The following is a 19,018-nucleotide window of genomic DNA, read 5'->3' on the forward strand; positions in this document are numbered from 1 at the left end:
TAGAAATGTGTCGGCCAGTAGACATTTTGCTTTGTTTATACTGTGGTAGACATGACTGTCACTATCATTTGTTAAGAATAATACGGTCTGTTGGCTTGTGTGACTGAAAAAATAAATAATAATATGTAGCTTTCATCTGCCAAGTTTTTAATTCACTGGATTATCTAAGAATAGGCATTACCACATGATTATGTAATATATATATACACGTCCACACATGTCATGATGTAAAGCGTTGCTGTTAAAGAACATTACTCATATTGTGACCGTAAATTATAATACTTTTGCAGATTTTCTGAAAAACCTCTTAATTCCACAGTGTAATGGCTGCTTTCAGATTCCGGTCTTGATAATGCAAGTGCATTGCTGTGAATGTCAGAGGCATGTTTCATTGTTAGAGCGGCGACGTCTCGCATGCTCTGAAAGCGGCCCATCCAGAGCAGCCCGAGCTCACGGATGGCCATCATGTCTCTGTGCTTCCAGCATCACAGCTTTGGGTGTGCTTGTTGTTGTGTTTGTTTACTGATGTTCTGTTAACTGAGCCATAACTCAATGACCCCCCTCCCCTGTCCATTTTACATGCTGTCTATCTACCAATGGCCTCTGTGCATGTAAGTAACTGTGTTGCTGTGCCATACAGCCTCTGTGCTTACCTCTCTCTTTCTCTGTCTGTCTCTGTCTCACTCAGTGCCCTTGCCACAGTGATTTTTTTTTAACCTTGAAACCATCTTTGCCTATTAGCAACCGTCATTTTTCTCAATCAACAGAACAAAGATCTTTTTTTAAGTGTGTGTTTGAATGTTTGTATGGTATTCGTGGTTTACTTTGTTGTGTTGTGCTTTGTGTTTTTAGTTTATTTTTAAGTCTGTATTCTCTGAACCCTGTGCACCTATATCCACTGACCCACAGCACAACATGAGGCTTCTCTGTGTGCAAATGCATTAAATATCCTACATATAAAGAGCTGCATACTCAAGGTCATGTGAAAGAGGTGCATGAATCATTTAACGCATTATTGAGAGAGATAGATGAGTGCTTGAATCACTTTTCACATGTAAATGACAGAGATGGCTCACGTTTCCCAATACCAAGTCAACTCACTGTCTCCTGCACACACCGATGCCCCGCATGCACACTGCAGCCAGTTTTACTCCTCATGCAACCGAAACACCGTAGTAGAAAAGTCTTAGTGATATAGCTTTGTGGAAGTTCACATAAGCAATAAATAATACTTTGTACTTTAATGCAGTCGTATTTCAGAGGAATCATAATTTTAGCCCATCTGACGGTTTCTCATTTTTATGCTAGCATTACTAGTGATAGAATGTGAAAATTAACTGGTGTCGGTTTCAACTTATAGCGATTAAAAAAATGTAAATAAAAACTGCAAAAAGCACTATAGAAGTAGTCCATGCATGCAACAATCGAGGCTTTGTGTGATGACTGAAAACTAATTGATAATCATCTTCTTAATTCTCCTTTGCACATTCACTATAAATTATGTTGAATAAATATGCTTCTGTTTAAAAGTTAGGAGGCCGTAAGATATATTAGAATGATTTCTGGCTGCTAGAAATTCAGGTTTGCCATCAAAGGAATAAATAATATTTTAGATTATATTAAAATAGAAAGCAGTCATTTTAAACATGTAACTGTTTTTACTGTATTTTTATACAAATAAATGCAGACTTGGTGAATCTTAGACTTCTTTTAAAAACATTAAAAAAAAATTTACAGACCCCAAAAAACACAAAACGGTTGAATCAAACATTAAGTAAATTTAAGCAGAATTACATCATAATGTACAGTGTTAACAAGTGTTATTAAAATCATATTGTTTTTAAAGATTAACCGTGCATGAGATGATGGCAGTGGTAATGTAAAAATAGGGGAATTGTGCATCCAGAATATCTCCATGTTTGACATTGGCGACAAGTTTGAATATGCAGAAATGCCAAGTGTGAGCGGCTGGGATGTGTTTTCTCAGCTCAGCTTCTGCGCTGCATTTGAACACACTGCTGCGGTGGAGATTGAATGTCAGTCAGACACAGTATTAAATCCCCCATCAGGCCTGTAGCATTACATAAGCAGCCTAAACACAAATTACCCAAAAACATCCCCCTTTCCTTTGTTTTTTACGTTTAAACCATTTTTTTTTTTTTTGTAGCCTAATGACAACAGCAAACCGTTTTTGAAATTTAAGATCAATCCCTCCCTGCTATTAAATAATAATCTTGTGTTCGTTTTTGTTTTAGTGTTTGATCAACTAGATCTGGTCACATATGAGGAGGTAGTGAAGTTGCCAGCATTCAAGAGGAAAACATTAGTTTTACTAGGTATGTATGTAGATCTTGGTTTAGTTAGTTGGCATGAAGCACATCTCTTACATGTGTGGTTTGCTGTCGACGGGCAGGTGCTCACGGTGTTGGCCGAAGACACATCAAGAACACACTCATCACCAAACACCCAGACAGATTTGCTTATCCCATTCCACGTAAGAAACCTTCCCAAATCGATGTCTCTAACTGTCCACATGATTGCTCAACCGATTGGTTGCTGCTCAACTCAAACTCAAACTCATTTCTGTCCCAAAAGACACAACCAGACCTCCAAAGAAAGATGAAGAGAACGGCAAGAATTATTTCTTTGTATCCCACGACCAAATGATGCAGGACATCTCCAACAACGATTACCTGGAGTACGGCAGCCACGAGGACGCGATGTACGGCACGCGGTTGGAGACAATACGCAAGATCCATGAGCAGGGACTCGTAGCCATACTGGACGTAGAGCCACAGGTTAACCTTTAACTGCCCTCTGCATTTATTCAGGAGAAAAGAAGAAGCTGAAACTTTATATATAGAAAACTGACTAATTTGATTGCATCTTAATCATAATTGAATACCATATCTCAGTTACAGTATATTAAGACACATATGATGGGGAGATATGATGTAGTGTAATAACAATCTTGTGTTGAAATGTTCTCAGGCACTGAAGGTTTTACGGACAGCTGAATTTGCTCCCTATGTGGTTTTCATTGCTGCACCAACCATCACTCCCGGCATGAACGAGGTGAGATCAGGAGTTCTCACTGACAGAACAACACCTGACTTCTCTTCCTTCTTTCATCCAGCTACATCTCTCTTTAGCCGCTTGCTCTTTCTTTCTTTCTTGTTGCATGTACCTTTTTTGGCATGTTTTATAATTTCTTCTAACTTTCCTCACATCACGCTCAGCTTCCCAGATGGTGCAGGAAGCTGCCTGTGAGTATGACAGGAAGTCAACTAGATCCTAGTGCCTACAAAGCTCTTCCCAAACAAGTCCACTTCCTTTATGACCTTCATAACTAAGGTCAATTGGACAGAAGGCTGTTTTTAAGAAAACCCTGATCCACATCTTACTACTTATTACCGTTTAAATGTTTGGGGTCAGTAGGAATTACATTTTTTCTACTTTTTAATTTAAATTAATTTAATTGTATATATTTTTTAAGCAAGAATGCTTAAAATTGTAGCAAAATTCACAGGAAAAACAATACAATTTTACAAAAAAAAAAAAAAAAAAAAAAAATATATATATATATATATATAATAAAATGTTATTAAGCAGCACAACAGTTTTAGACATTGATTTCTGAAGGATCATGTGATTCTGAAAACTGAAGTAATATTATCTTTTATTATTAAAGAAATGTAGGCTTGGTGAAAATATCTTACCGACCCCAAACTTCTGAATGATATTGTATATATACACTAGTACACTCCCCAACTCTACCATCCTCCATTTATATCTTAAGGATCATAACTGAACTTTTCTTACATGGGCACGTTATCAGAATTCATCCGTTATCCTTTCAAAAGGCCCTTTTTTCCCTCTCATCTTCACTTTTCTTACTCTTCTTCTTTTGTGCTGCAGGACGAGTCATTACAGAGGCTGCAGAAGGAGTCCGAGATCCTCCAGAAGACATACGCACACTATTTTGACCAAACCATCATTAATAATGAGATTGACGAGACTATTCGGCTCCTGGAGGAAGCCATAGACCTGGTTTGCACCACGGCCCAGTGGGTTCCAGTGTCCTGGGTCTACTAAAACAGCAAACCCGTCGACCTGTAACCTTATACCCTTCATAACCTCATACGTTGTGGTGCATCTCTGCAAGAAGAAGAAGAAAAAAAAACCTTGCAACTTTCCCATGATGCAAACAGAAGCCCACTTCTGAAGTCTAACAGCAAGATCGATGTACCTGCAGTGAGCCCAGTCTTGGCCCCTCACAGACTACCTAGACGTAGTGTTGTATTAATGAAAAAAATCAATAAAATAAATGACTAAATATTGTCATGTCTATATAGCTAGGAGGCAACATTTTGTAGACGTTTGATTTAAAGAGACAGTATCCTAAATGATGCATTTTCCTGAAAGGAATATTTTAGTAGTTTGTCTACCAGTATTTCTGTTAGTACCAGACTGAAAGTGCGGTATTCCAACAGCAGAATCCTCACAGCTTTCATCTGTCCAGCCGTCCATTAACTCAGCCATTACACATAATCCCACATTATCCATGCGGCAGAGCCCAGCTGCTTTAGCACAACTCTGCCATTCAGCTTTCAACCCTTTGCCTTTGTTTGGTTTGTTTCTCCCATTTCACCCTCCTCTACACGTGGATACTGTCTCTCTAAAGACGCACATAAATGTTTTAGAGATTTGAATGAGATCTCATGCATGTGAACATTCACGAGCGTCCATGCTGTCAGTGTTAGCTGTGTTCAGACCGTCCCCCGCAGCAGAAAACATTCCATTCGTCTGGATGAACACATTCAAACAGGTGGAGCCGGTGACCAGGAGAGGGGGATAAAAGAGACCTATGCACATCCCTTGCATTTTGGCAACTTTGTAAACAGTTTATTTTTACCAATCATGTAGTAAAATGTGTTTGTAAATGGTCAACATTTTTATTTGTTGTAAGATTACGGGGTTCGGGATAAAAATGAGTTAAGAATTGTGTCGTTTGAGAGTATTAATGCTGATTCAGAAATACAATTTTTATTCTGTGCAGTTGTTTGAGGAAGAGGCCTGCAAACTGAAAAGACCACATGGTGTGTTCATCTGAATGGTTCTGTACATGACAAACTGCGCTGTGTAAATGGCTCTGCCGATGACGGAGCAGCTCTTCGGTATGAGCGTGTTTTAGGTTTTTTTTAAATATATTTCCTTTTATGTGGTGAAGATTTCCTCTGTGTCTTCTGCTCTGTGTTGCTCATCCAGCTCAGCTCTTTTGCTTGGCCTCTCTGTGTGAGGGGCCTATAGAAAACTTTTGCTTCCTCTTCTACCGTTGAGTTTTTGTGTATTTTTCCCAGCAGCTGTGGCAGGTCGACTCTGTGTGACTGCAGCCGGGATCAGTGCCCAGTTATGTGTCTGAGAGCGGCCGCTGGTGCTGTGTATCACACATACTTCTGTATGCAATAGAAACCGAGAGCTAGTGCACTGATACGTGGGGAAAGTTTCCTCTTAACAGACGCTTACTTTCAAGATTTTTATTTGAAGTCTCTTATGCTCACCAAGGCTGCGTTTATGTAATCAGAGAACAGTAAAACTGTAATATTGTGGAATATTACTACAATTTAATATAACTTTATTTTAATATTTTTAAACATCTCAATTATTGCTGTTAAGGAGAATTTTTAAACAAAATTGAAGAATTTTTTCAAAGAATACAAAGCTATCTATCTATCTATCTCTCTCTATATATAGATATAGATATAAAATTAGATTATAAATGTCATTACTGTCACTTTTAGCAATTTAATGCATCATTGGTGAATAAAATAATTCATAATATATATATATATAAAAAAAAAGTATTTTGGTACTGTCATAGAGGTAAATATAAACCTTTAAATGTGACCCTGCACCACAGAACCAGTCATAAGATAAGGGTGCATTTTTTTTAAATTGAGATTTATACATCATCTGAGGGTTTAAAAATAATCTAAATATTGAGATGAAATGAATCTCCTTTAAAGTTGTTTAAATGAAGTCCTTAGCAATGCATATTACTAATCAAAAATTAAGTTTAGATATATTTACAGTGGGAAATTTATAAAATATCTTCATGGAACATGATCTTTACTTGGTATCATAATGATTTTTGTCATTTTGAGCCATACAGTGTATTGTTGGCTATTGCTACGAATACACCCATGCTACTTGTGTGCTTCAGGGTCACTTAAAGAAGCAGGATTTATTTATATTCAGATTCCAGGAGGCACAACTAAAGGGCACTTGGCATCACCTTCCTCTAGCTGGGTCGGGGTATGTCGTCGTCTCCTGCTCACTAACAAACTGTGTTCCTCCTGAAGAGAGCTGCTTCTCATCACTGTTTGTGCCACAGTCAAGAACAGGGGGATGAAATGATGCCATCGCAGTTAATGAATTTAAATAGTTACATCACAAATAGAAAAATAGACTTTAAATCTGGAAGAAAAAAAATATTATACTGTACCATTATTTGTTTTAAGTAAATAACCTGACAATTATTAACCAATTATTAATAACCTGCATTAGTAACCGCTGCAGTACCATGAGAGCATACTTTTTCCAAACAGGAGCTAAACTTTATGAAAGCATATTCTGAGATAAGTTTATCTTGTCATTTAGATTTGACTCTAAACACGATGTTATTTTGAGAGTCGAAGGCGAATGCTGCCAGTTTAACACATCAGAGATTTAACAGCACTCTTTAAAAAACTTTGCACCTAGGAGTCATTTTATTGAGTGTTTTTGTAATGGTATTTATTCAAAGTATCTCAATCACACATGAACAAAAATCAGTGTTAAAGCACAATAACTAGGTCTCTTACACAAATCTCATATATTTAGTAGCTCATAAGCTGCTGTCATCATCTGTCGTGTATGACATCATCCTTCTGTGCACACTGTGCTCGGTATCGTGAAGATATATGATCATAACAGTAAAACACCATGATATAGCCAATCCATTAGTTACAATATGAAGTAGCTTACGTTGCCGAGTGCACTTAAGCTTTATGGAATAGGAGGACTAATGCATTTTCCAGTACTGGAAACTTACCCAGTTCAATGAACCAAACAAAAGAGGACAGTGTGTTATGCCATCTGGTGAAATGATAGCAAAGAAGCTTAATCAGACAAATCTCCTACACAACAAATGTTACAAAGTTACGCAACACAACATGTACAAACGTATTCATACTATAGATGCGTTAAGATGTCTGCAATCAAATCTAGATCAAAATATAATGATATAAAAACATTTGCGCCTCTAGTTGCAGTTCTCACAAAATGGCCTTCAGTTATACTTCAATCAATCCTTTGCACTGGCAAAAACAAACAAAAGTCCTTCACAGTCTTGTTTGCTTAAAACATGCTCCTTTCCCTTCAAAACCAGTTTCCATTTCTTTAAAGAGATGATCATCTCCAACTCCATGATATCTGCCAGAATTTCATTTTCAACATGAGAAAACCCACCGCTTCTGGCAAGATAGATCAAACGTCTCATCACGGCCCCAAACCCAAACATTTCCCATACTGGAAAATTACTTCCACTCTTGGATGCGCTTCAATCCCTTTCGCTATTCACCAGACTCTCAAGAGGCATTAATGCAGTCAGTCTGGACTTGAATAAGAATCACAAGAAGAAACACAGACGAGGAGCTCCAAACAGTCCGCGTCCAGAAGAAACCTGACTCTCGGCAGGGTCCTGCTGGTGCCGTTCCTCAGACCATCCGTGATGTTGACCATCTCCTCCTCAGTTCCTGCTCTAGAAGTTTGGAGATGAAGCTGTTGAACTTGTTCTCCACGGTGGAATTCTCGGGAAGAGTTGTGGTCAGGTTGAGCTCCGGGGGATCCAGACAGGTGCCGTTCAGGTGAGCGAAGACAACTTCACTCAGGTCCAGGCCGGCCACAGAAGACGGAGATGCACAAGGAATGTCCCTCACCAACTTATAACTCTCCATCCACTCCCTCAACCACTCCAGGTCGCAGGTACACTCCCAGGGGTTTCGAAACAGATACAGGCGGCCGATTAAATAGATGGGCTGGAAGACGGAGAAGGGTAGAGATGTCAGGTTGTTGCTGTTGAGGTGCAGCGTGATGAGGCTCGTCAAGTTCTCAAAGGCTCCCTCCTCGATATAGGACAGCCGGTTTCGGTCCAGGTACAGCACCTCCAGCTCCACCAGGTCACTGAACCATGCTTTGGAGACATTGGTCAACATGTTCCCACCCAGATTCAACATTTTTAAGTTGCTTAAGCCCTTGAAAGCCTGCTGGGGCAAGTCGACTAACAGATTATCGTTCAGGTAGAAGTTCTCCAGACGCACTAGATCTTTTGAAGGCCTCGTCGTGGATCACGTTTATGCGATTCTCCTGTAAGTTCAGGTACTTGAGGTTGGTTAGGCCCAACAAAGAGTTGTAGGCCACCGCTTCGATCTTGTTTCGCTCCAAGTAAACGTGTGTGAGGTTTTCCATCCCCCCTTAGGGCACCGGGAACCCGTCGAAAGTTGTTCTGGAAGCACAGCAGTTCCTTCAGGGAGATTTGCTCCAGGAAGATGCGGTCTGGCATGCTGAACAGGTTACAGTCGGAGAGGTCCAGACGCACCAGGCGCTTGAGTGCCGTGAAGGAGCGAGTGTGCAGGTAGCGGATGTACTCGTTGTGGGCCAACTTGAGCTCCAGCAAGTTGGGCAGCCCTTTAAATGCTCCCGGCGTGATGAAGGAGATGTTGTTGTGGTTGAGCGAGAGCGTCTTGAGCGAAGGCAGGGTGCCAAAGGCTCGCTCGGACAGAAACTGATGCTGTTCTTGTCCCAGGTTGATGGAGGCCGCCTCGCAGGGGAACTCTTTGGGCAGGTCCATCATTGCTGACGTGGTCACACAGGACGCTGCAGCTCTTCTCCTGGGTACATGTGCAGCTGGGAGGACAAGAGCGAGTGCAGGCCCACAGGGCCAGGGCATGAGGGGGGAGGAGGAAGAGGAGGAAATACACTGCAGAGGAGAAGAGATGTGTTGACATTTAACCACAATATGCAACTAGATAAACTGTCATCTTGTCAGTATATTCATGAGAGCGTTGTTCTGAAATAATTCAAACAAAAGGAGTCACACATGGCATGTGAGTCATTCTCGAAAAGTGTTGATATTTCAACATTCACTCAAACATTGTTTAAAGATGTGACACTAATGATAGATTTAAATTAACCATGTTTTAAACACACACACAGGGTTTTTATACTGGACAAACTGTATTTTCCATTGCCTTATACCTAAACCTACCCCTTACAGGAACTTTCTACATTTTTAGATTTTCAAAAACTATTTTCCTCATGAGTACCTAAACAAAAATGGCCATTTGGTCCTCATAAACATGATCAATACCAGACACGCATGCACGCATGTGCGCGCACACACACACACACAGTTAAGGACATTAACTTTTTTTTCTTCTTTAAATCAATAGGCAAACATTTTTTTTAGATTACTTGTTACTTTTGTTGCACCCAGTTGTTAGACCTTGCAATTGTGGTTATCCTCAGGAAACAAAACTACAAATGTAAATGACATAAAAGAGGAGTAAAGAATGTAGGGGGCAATGAGGTTTTCAGGAACTTGACCAGTTCAAACTAACTAAAATACATATATTCAATTTGTAAGACAACAAGTCAAACTATTGCATATTGGGATAAGAAACCAGGTTACAAAGTGAATCCTTTTCATGATCAAAAACTTGATACTTTCAAATTTTAAGAAAGAATTCATCACACTGAACTGTAAACGGACACACTGATGAATCGGTACTGAATACCACACACACACACCACAGGTTTACACTAAAACTGCATGAATGAATTGCAGAGAAATGCTAATATTTACTTGACACAAAAAGCCTTTCATTTAACTTGCAGATAGAATTTCCAGGACTCTGTTATAATTATACAGAAACAAAATGCTAGTCATGCAGCAGAAGCAATCACTTTGCAAATGAGTCGTGCTCGTCCTCCCGGCAGTTCTGAGAAGATTACAGAGAGCACAATCAGAGACTGGAAGAATAATTTAATGTGTGGCCTCGCTCTGTCCTGCATCTGCTCTGGACACTGAAATTATGCTGATTAAGAAAGGGCAGATTAGAGATTACACAAACACAAGTCGTTTCCTTCAATTTGTACCAGTAGAGATACTGAATTTCAGGAGCGCATTGGAACCATTCTTTAATATAATGTACTCAAAATTGACTTTTTCAGCCTGGGTTTAATTACAACTGCTCTTATACAAAATACACCAAACTGATTACACCAAGAAACTTAAAACAGCAAAAATACATGAACTTACCAGCAATAATGATGGAACACATCGCTGGTCCTTTCAACTGTGGATTTTTAAAATGGCATTTGTTGAACATCTCATCACCAATAGAAGATGGAACATTTTATTCAATACCATTACACAAATAATAAAAAAATAACTGTTTAAGGATTAAAAACATCAGGATTCGTCCCAACCTACTTACCAGTCGAGCATGTTTAGAAAAGTTTCTCCTGCACTGACAACTAATAAAAGTAGATCCACAAGTTTGCCCACCACGACTGTGTGTGTATGTACTGCTTCACTCCAACTGAAAATATGAAAGGATTAAAGGTGCTATCGCTCACTTTGTGTTTGTATGTGTGCACACATCCACTAACATCAGCACTCCCCTTCAGAAAGCCATCACTTAATGGCAGAAAAATCCTGGGATTATAAGTGTTTAAAGCAGTACTCTGAAATCAAAGCGAGTAGAAATGACCCGCCGGGACTCAATAGTACATACAGATTACAAGCTCCAATCTCCTTATATAAACCAGAGGCCATGAGATACTGGAACAATGTAAACGTCTCAGGAAACATCTGCAAGTATGTTAACAACTTTCATTAGAGATCCTTCTACCACCTGGGTTTCACGTCAGGGAACAGTGAGGTCACTTTGCAGTTGGGAAAGAGAAAAACGGAAATAAATCTACCGTGCAATTATAATTTAGGAGTATAGAAAGCTTTCTCTTTCTTTAAATTAAGAGTCATCAGGCTTCTGCAGTGTTATGTTAAGATGAATTATTATGAACATAATTCCAAAAATGAGAATGTTGATAATGCACAAAAAAAAAAATAAAACACTTCTAGAACCAAACTCTTATTTTCTTGTATATTATTCCCATTTTCTTAAAAATATGCAAAAAAAAAAAAACACATGCAAGTTTAGAACATTTGACAGTGAAAAAACTGGTGCTTTGGTGGTTTCATTTATTAATTTCATTTTAACACCATTAGTTTAGTTTAGCCGTTGGCACAGTTTACCCTGACATATCTGATGTTAGAACTACTACCTACCAATTTTAGGAAGAATGCTTCATTTAATATTTTTTATACATCCTGGCAATTTCCAGTCAGTCAGTCTAGTCCTTTACTACTTTGATAGTAATAATACATTTTATTTTTCATTACTCAGCAGTGACCAGCAAACGCAGTGTGACCTCCCTGTAAGCAGAGGAAATAAAACAAGTGACACCAAGTAAAGAATGAGTCTCTATTTTGTAAATTAAACATTTCGATTTTAGATCACAGTGAGATCTGCAGTTACAAACGTTTGACCGAAGTTCTGCTACATCAAAACACTAGAAACCATGCTTGATTCTAAGGAATTTGCATCAGAAACTTTTTATTTTGGTAAAATCATACAATAAATGCACAGCCGAGTCATCTCATGCAGTGCAGAGCCTAGAAGCTACGACATAAAGCAAATCCTAAATCTAAGGAGCTCTGGTGTCCTCTCTGGGAGCCAACTATTCTCCTATTTCCATCTGAATGGAGGGCAGGGGATGTGATTTTAGCATTTCCAACACACTTTAAGACTTATTGCTAGCATGGATACTTGCAGCTTCTCCTGAGCGGACTAATACCAGAGTCGCTGTATATGTAAATACAATAGAAATCAACCACAAGGTTGTCATGTGCCAGAAACAATTGAGAATTATTTCCTGGGGCAGTATTGTCTATTTTGCAGACGAATGCACATGTGCTCTCACCAGACACAATCAGCAAGCAAGCCACTCCTCATTTCCTCTTCCGACACTTTGTCCTGTTCTGTGGTTGGGATTGTCATGCACCTGTGGTAGGAGCAGCTGTGTCTTTTCTTATAAAAGCATGATTTATGTTGCCTCTGTTTAACTTGGGCTCGGCTGGGCTTCTAACAGTGAAAGCGTAGGAGGAATTTGCACATTAGGGGTCCAGCCGCAGAGGATGCGCACCATTGTATCCGAGAGACAATAGCTCGTCTATTTATCTCTATTCTTTTGCCGGAATGAATGTGCAGGAAAATGAATGAAGGTCTGGGCAGGTTGGTAAATTGAAATGTCAAGTCATCCTGTATCTAAAAATCAATAGATATGATCTTATGAGCTACAGTTCAGATTATACAATGTCTCTTTTCCACACGGCTATCTGTGAAGCTCCCCAAGAGACTGTAATGGGATGTTTGGTGCAGTTCTGTTGTTACAATCACTGTAGTTTGCAGACAATGAAATTCCTCCCATGGGAGAGTTTTCAAGAACAGACTGTTATTTGATATAAGACTCTGCATGGGAAACCGAAAAGGTATCCTTCTCCATGGTCAATAGTAAAATCAAACTGGAAAAATTAAGCATTTTATAAGTTCATATTCCACACAGATTCAATGGAATCCAGGACAAACGCCAACACAATTGGAAGACCTTTTCTTGCGAACCTGAAGGTGACTGAAAGTGAAGTGACATTCAGCCAAGTATGGTGACCCATACTCAGAATTCATGCTCTGCATTTAACCCATCCAAAGTGTGCATGCACACACACACACACACACAGTGGGCAGTCATGTATGCTGCGGTGCCCGGGGAGCAGTTGGGGGTTCGATGCCTTGCTCAAGGGCACCTCAGTCGTGTTATTGCCGGCCTGAGATTTGAACCCACAACCCTAGGGTTAGGAGTCAAACTCTCTAACCACTAGGCCACAACTTCCCATTTCCCAAAGGAATGGTCAAATGTGACCTCCATGTGAGTAATTCAGACAGTTCTCACAACTCCAACTTAAAGAAGAACGAGTCTGTGTGCGCAAAACAATAACTTTTATAACTGAAATTGAAATATTTATAACAATACTTGCAATGTACCATTTGCTTATGTACCATGTCTAGTGGAATGGGAGCTCCAACAGCCATGATCAAGTTTACCTGCCTGTAACTTTCTAGTAATCCTGAAGGCTCCTGAAGGATGCTAAAGATGACAGTCTCTAAGCATTAGTCATCTCTTTAAGCCAATGGAGTGAGGTTTATCTGCATAGCCCTTACTAGTTGGCCTCTTTTAAATATACTTTAAGAATAACATCAAGGCGTACTTTCATCCTCAGATATGTTGATAGCCAATGTCAGTTCCAAATGAGTCTACACCATCTGGAGTATACATTAGTTATTTCACCAGCGGCATGCATGATCGTTAGCCATCTACGAAGCACATTGACTCAAGCTGATCAAGTCAAATCTTCAGCCTCATTCAAAAGACAGTGTTAATGAGCCAAAAGAAGCTCAGAGAGGATCCAGGAGAGGGTTGAGGATCAACTTCAACAGGCTGGGCAATGTCAGGGTCAGTCTTGCCTTTCTAACACCTCTCTACTGCCACCAGCTCATGTCTCAGGTCTCGGAAAAAGCATAAGATTGTATTACAAACACATACAAGTTCAGTCCACCATCCCCCCGTACATTCATTTTTGTAAATAGTACACCCCCACAGCTGTGCCTGAGGCGGCAGGGTCTTGTTTATCGTACCCAGTGCAGCTGTCCAGGACGGCAACTGCAAGCGGAGGATTAAACAGAAGACAAGAAGTAGCAAAGAGGAGCAAATGTGATAGAAGCAAGATGGAAGGGTGAAAACTAGTTCCTATATTCTCATTTATGGGTCGAAGGAATGTTCTCTTTCTTGATAACCTTCCCATATACAGGTGCTTCTCAATAAATTAGAATGTCGTGGAAAAGTTCATTTCAGTAATTCAACTCAAATTGTTTAAATAAGAAAAGTTTAAATCACATTTTTCAGTAAATTTGAATACTTCATAAGAACAATAATAAAAATAAAAAAAATTAGTGAATTGTTGGTCTTCTGAGAAGTATGTTCATTTACTGTACATGTACTCAATACTTGGTAGGGGCTCCTTCTGCTTTAATTACTGCCTCAATCTGGCGTGGCATGGAGGTGATCAGTTTGTGGCTCTGCTGAGGTGGTCTCGAAGCACAGGTTTCTTTTAGACAGTGGCCTTCAGCCAACTGCATTTTTTGGTCTCGTTTCTTCTTTCAGTTCTTCTTCTTCTTAGCCCAGGTAAGATGCCTCTGACATTGTCTGTGGTTCAATAAATTCCTCGACACATCTGTGTGTGGTGGCTCTTGCTGCCTTGACCCCAGCCTCAGTCCTTTCCTTGTGAAGTTCACTCAAATTCCTGAATCTGCTTGACAATCCTTATAAGGCGGCGGTTCTCTTGGTTGGTTGTGCATGTTTTTCTTCCACACTTTTTCCTTCCACTCAACTTTCTGTCAACATGCTTGGATACAGCACTCTGTGAAAAGCCAGCTTCTTTGGCAATGAATGTTTGTGGCTTACCCTCCTTGTGAAGGGTGTCAATGACTGTCTTGTGGACAAATGTCAGATCAGCAGTCTTGCCCATGATTGTGTAGTCTAGTGAACCAAACTGATAGACCATTTTGAAGGCTCGGGAAACTTTTCCAGGTGTTATGAGTTGATTAGCTGATTTGCATGTTACCATATTCTAGTATGTGCCCAAAGCAAGTTCTCAAATGCAGTACATATCTGACAATATGTGAATTTGACTCAGAACCACTAAACTTTTTTTAGTCAATCGTAGGCCATAAATATCATGTGAATCGCTTCAGGAAAATTACAAGAACAAGAACACACAGTCTGTACTGATCAGACTATATTGATCTGTACCTACAATAATGCCATTTCTTGATTAGATCAGCATGTTATTATATTCTTGTTTTATGTTGCATAACCCAATCTCACTTGTATATTGAGTTCACAGGCCTGTCCTGACTTGCTGCATTTGGATACACCCAGGAAGTCAAAAATCATTCCCACAGTCCCACAACATAAAACTTCCTGGTGTAGTGGGTTCAGTTCTGGGCTCTCAACAAAGGTTGAGAGTTCCTGCAAGATGCAATCATTGATCTATCAGCACTGTGCCCTTGAATAAGGCACTCAGGTTATTCCAGTTGAACTGTCTCTAAAATATGTGCGCTGTAAGTTGATTTGGGTCCATTACACCCTCCTTTGGGATTAGGGTGGTTTTGCTGTTGATATGCAGTGTTTAGAGGACATTTCCCTACCATAACAACTTACATTGCTTTCAAGTGATCTTTTTGATGTATTAATGAACTACCTGGGAATCAAACCCACAGCTTTAACGTTATACCCAAGCAATCCTAACAAAATGCAATACTGTTTGAGCTACAGGTACATGCAGAAATGATTACAGCCAGTAATCCTGACAAAGGCAGCAATATAATTACATATGCATACTGTGATAAGCTGTTTTTAGAGGCAGATTCAAGAATGTCAACATTACCAAGTGTAAGAGATGCCATCAGACCTTTAGATGTCCCTCTAGGGCTCTTTCACTGGTCACTTCTCTGAAGACTCTGTGGCATGTCCTTGAACTAGTCTATATAGAATACCTATGAGAGTAGTAACAGTATTGAATTTCAGCCATTTGTTAATCATCCTGTCAACTTAACAAGGACCAAGTGCTAAGAAACCCTTTTAAGTCCTCCACAGCTTCTTCTGAGGTACTATGATATCTCTTTCAGCACGACAATTTGCACCTGAATAGGTCTCTATTGCAAATGTAGGTAATCAAATTGCATGCTTTCATTTTATATATGACATGAGTCAAACGATTCGTGTTATTCTACTTTAACTGAGATACTGTTATAGATTTCATTAATAATTTGAAATATTTTTTTGTTTTTTTATATGTTAATGTAGTTGATCAATTATATTGTTTATTACTTTTATTTCAGTTTTACCTAGTGCATCAAATTTTGTACAGCGACTTAAACTATATGAAAAAAGGAAGAAAGTATTTCTTGGCAGCTGGCTGGCATACAATAAGTTTAAGATCTGTATCTTCTTACATAAGATGTTTTATTATAATAATTAATAGGACTACTACTGAGTTATACATTCACAAATCCTTCAGAAACCTTTGTCGAAATCTCTGTGAAAATGTGATTCACAACAGCTGATGAAATACACTTTATCCTTTTTAAGTACTTGTCAGAATAAGAAGTATTGTACTGTGCTTTGTCGTTGTGGGTGTGCTATTATGACTGTGTGTCGTAGCACGATCATTTGTTTTTTTCTTGCAGGCATCACAGCAGTTCGCTCTGCATTTGAAGTCATTTGTTCTGCTACAAGATCTGACAAGCTCAATTCAGCCAGACATGGCCCACCCTGCTAAAGGAAGCTGCTCCATTTTTCTTTCGAAACAGGTCACAGCAGTTTGTTGGAAACAGAGAGGCAGGGCGCCATGATTGAAGAAGACAAATGGGGCTCTGTTTATGATGCCCACTGTAGCTCATCTTGCGGTACCTTGAAATATGGGTAGCTGACAATTCATTACAAGGAATTTCTACACGTTTTGTTTTAGGTATAGCTGCAGCAAAGTTTAGCAAGGTTAATTTGCAATGAAGCTGTAGAAGTGTGGTGACTCAACAGATAGCACTTTTGCAGACAGCAAAAACGTCCCGGGTTCGAGTCCTAGCTGAGTGAGGCAGTTCTGATTACTAGTTTGTTAAGGACATAGACTTAATTTCAAGAAAACAGATTTTGATATCTTATGCAATTTTGTTTGTCAAATAAACATATTTTAAGGATTTTGGGATATTTGGACTAGAAATCAAGGCACAAATTAATAATTAATTATATTAATAAAACACCCTGATGATGACAAACTGGCAAGGAAAGACAACGGCTGTCTTTTACAACAGCTCCACCATTCCTGCAAGGTGAAGAGTTCAAACCCTCAACTAATGAATCATTTCCTTTCTTATTATAAAAAGACATTTTAACCTAACTCCGGCATAATAGCTGCTTGAAAACAAGCACACAATGTAGTCATAAGGTTAAAGCTTGACTTTTTTTTAGCAAAACAGTTTATCTTATAATTACAGAGGAGGATTAGGGCATATAATAATAAAAAAGAGATTAAAGTCATCATAATACAAGATTAAACTTATTAAATTTCAACAAAATTGTCAAAATAAAATGTTGACAAATTATATCATTGAATTTTGAGAACAAATTTGTTGTGTTTTGAGAAAAAAATCCTTAAGGGGGGGGGGTGAAATGCTATTTCATGCATACTGAGTTTTTTACACTGTTAAAGAGTTGGATTCCCATGCTAAACATGGACAAAGTTTCAAAAATTAAGTTGTATGTTTGAAGGAGTATTTTTGTTCCCAAAATACTCCTTCCGGTTTGTCACAAGTTTCGGAAAGTTTTTTTCGAGTATGGGTCTGTGCGACGTTAGATGGAGCGGAATTTCCTTATATGGGTCCTGAGGGCGCGTCTGCCGGAAGAGCGCGCGCTCCCGTATAGCAGAGCACTGAGAGCACAACAGACTTCACTGATCAGAGCGAGAGCGTCGAGAAATGTCACAAAAGAAGTGTGTTTTTGGTTGCCAGGGCAAGACAACCCTGCACAGCTTACCAAAGAAAAAACAGCATTAAGGGACCAGTGGATGGAGTTTATTTTTACAGAGCATCAACGGAGTTGTGCAAGTGTTTGTGTTTGTTCCCTGCATTTCGAAGATGCTTGTTTTACAAACAAAGCCCAGTTTGACGACGGATTTGCGTATCGTTTATTTCTTAAGGATGATGCAATCCAACGAAAAAGGGTCACGATCCTGTGTTGGAACCACAGGCGGTGAGTAAAACTGCTTCAAATATCTCTGCCTCCTTGTTAGTGCATCCGCCTCCATGCCGGAGCCCCTGGTTCAAACCCCGCTCGGAGCGAGTCATTGCTGATGCTGCTCTCGTTCAGTTTGTCGGCCTCGGATCTGATTCTGGATCATAAATATACGCTGAATCTGACTGTTAGCCATGGTTTGTTTTGGATGATGGTTTTTCCCTCACGGTAATGTCACAGCTTCCAAACGCTCTCAACGCAAAAGCCTACTCGCGCTCGTGATTCTTTAGCTCCGCCCACACGTCACGCCTCCAGCCGGTCGTGTTTTTCCGGGAAAAATCGGTACAGACTATCTTTCTCTTATGAATATGATAAAACTAAAGACTTTTTGGAGTTATGAAGGATTCAGTACTACTCTATATGTACTCAAGCTTAACAGGATATTGAGTGAAAGGGGCATTTCACGCCCCCTTTAAATTTAGATAGAGAGAGAAAATATTGAGATTAAATTGTGAGAATAAACTAGATAATCTAATGTAAATTATGAACACTGCAGTGTAATTCTTTATCATACAACAATCAGTTCTGTTCCTTAAATTTGATTGCCAAGCGGCATTTCCAAGACTGATGATACGACAGTCAGGCCTGTTTGATTATAGACCCTAACATGTCATTTTAACATGCACAAAAGAATAGCACTTCCGTTTTTTTTTTTTTTTTGCATGCAAATCTAATCTTTCAGTGTTGATTCAGCATTAATTCAGCATTTAGGTTTGTGTAGGTTTAATGTTGATTGAGTGTTGATTTGCATTGATTCAGCAGTTGTGAGTAACTGAATCAGCATTGTTTAACTCTTGAATGAGTATTCTTTCAACTTCGATTCAGTATTTATAGTGCGTTATAATTCAGTTTTGGTTTAATGATAATTCAAGTGAGAAAGCATAAATACAATTCTGTGTGATGTAGCACAAACAGTGCCGACAAAGTTTTTGCAGCAAAATTTAACTAA

General features: G+C 39.2%; 1 protein-coding gene and 1 pseudogene across 11 annotated transcripts in view; one reads left to right on the top strand and one right to left on the bottom strand.

The window, feature by feature from the left end:
- LOC113108412 (peripheral plasma membrane protein CASK) overlaps positions 1–5,231 on the top strand; it is a 153,596-nt gene extending 148,365 nt beyond the window's left edge. For 7 of the 11 annotated variants that reach the window (XM_026271538.1, XM_026271542.1, XM_026271533.1 and 4 more), the window contains 5 exons: positions 2,256–2,336; positions 2,414–2,494; positions 2,596–2,798; positions 2,992–3,075; positions 3,919–5,231. In XM_026271538.1, coding sequence (XP_026127323.1) covers positions 2,256–2,336; positions 2,414–2,494; positions 2,596–2,798; positions 2,992–3,075; positions 3,919–4,095 — 626 coding nt within the window. In that variant the 3' untranslated portion in view covers positions 4,096–5,231. The remainder of the gene's footprint in view (positions 1–2,255; positions 2,337–2,413; positions 2,495–2,595; positions 2,799–2,991; positions 3,076–3,918) is intronic. The other 4 variants (XM_026271544.1, XM_026271536.1, XM_026271539.1 and 1 more) reach the window with 1 other exon arrangement.
- Positions 5,232–6,685: 1,454 nt separating this feature from the next.
- Positions 6,686–10,449, bottom strand: LOC113108418 (nyctalopin-like; annotated as a pseudogene).
- Positions 10,450–19,018: the final 8,569 nt, after the last annotated feature.

Source organism: Carassius auratus, chromosome 9 (genome assembly GCF_003368295.1).
Source record: "Carassius auratus strain Wakin chromosome 9, ASM336829v1, whole genome shotgun sequence".
In the NCBI taxonomy this organism is placed as follows: Eukaryota; Metazoa; Chordata; class Actinopteri; order Cypriniformes; family Cyprinidae; genus Carassius; species Carassius auratus.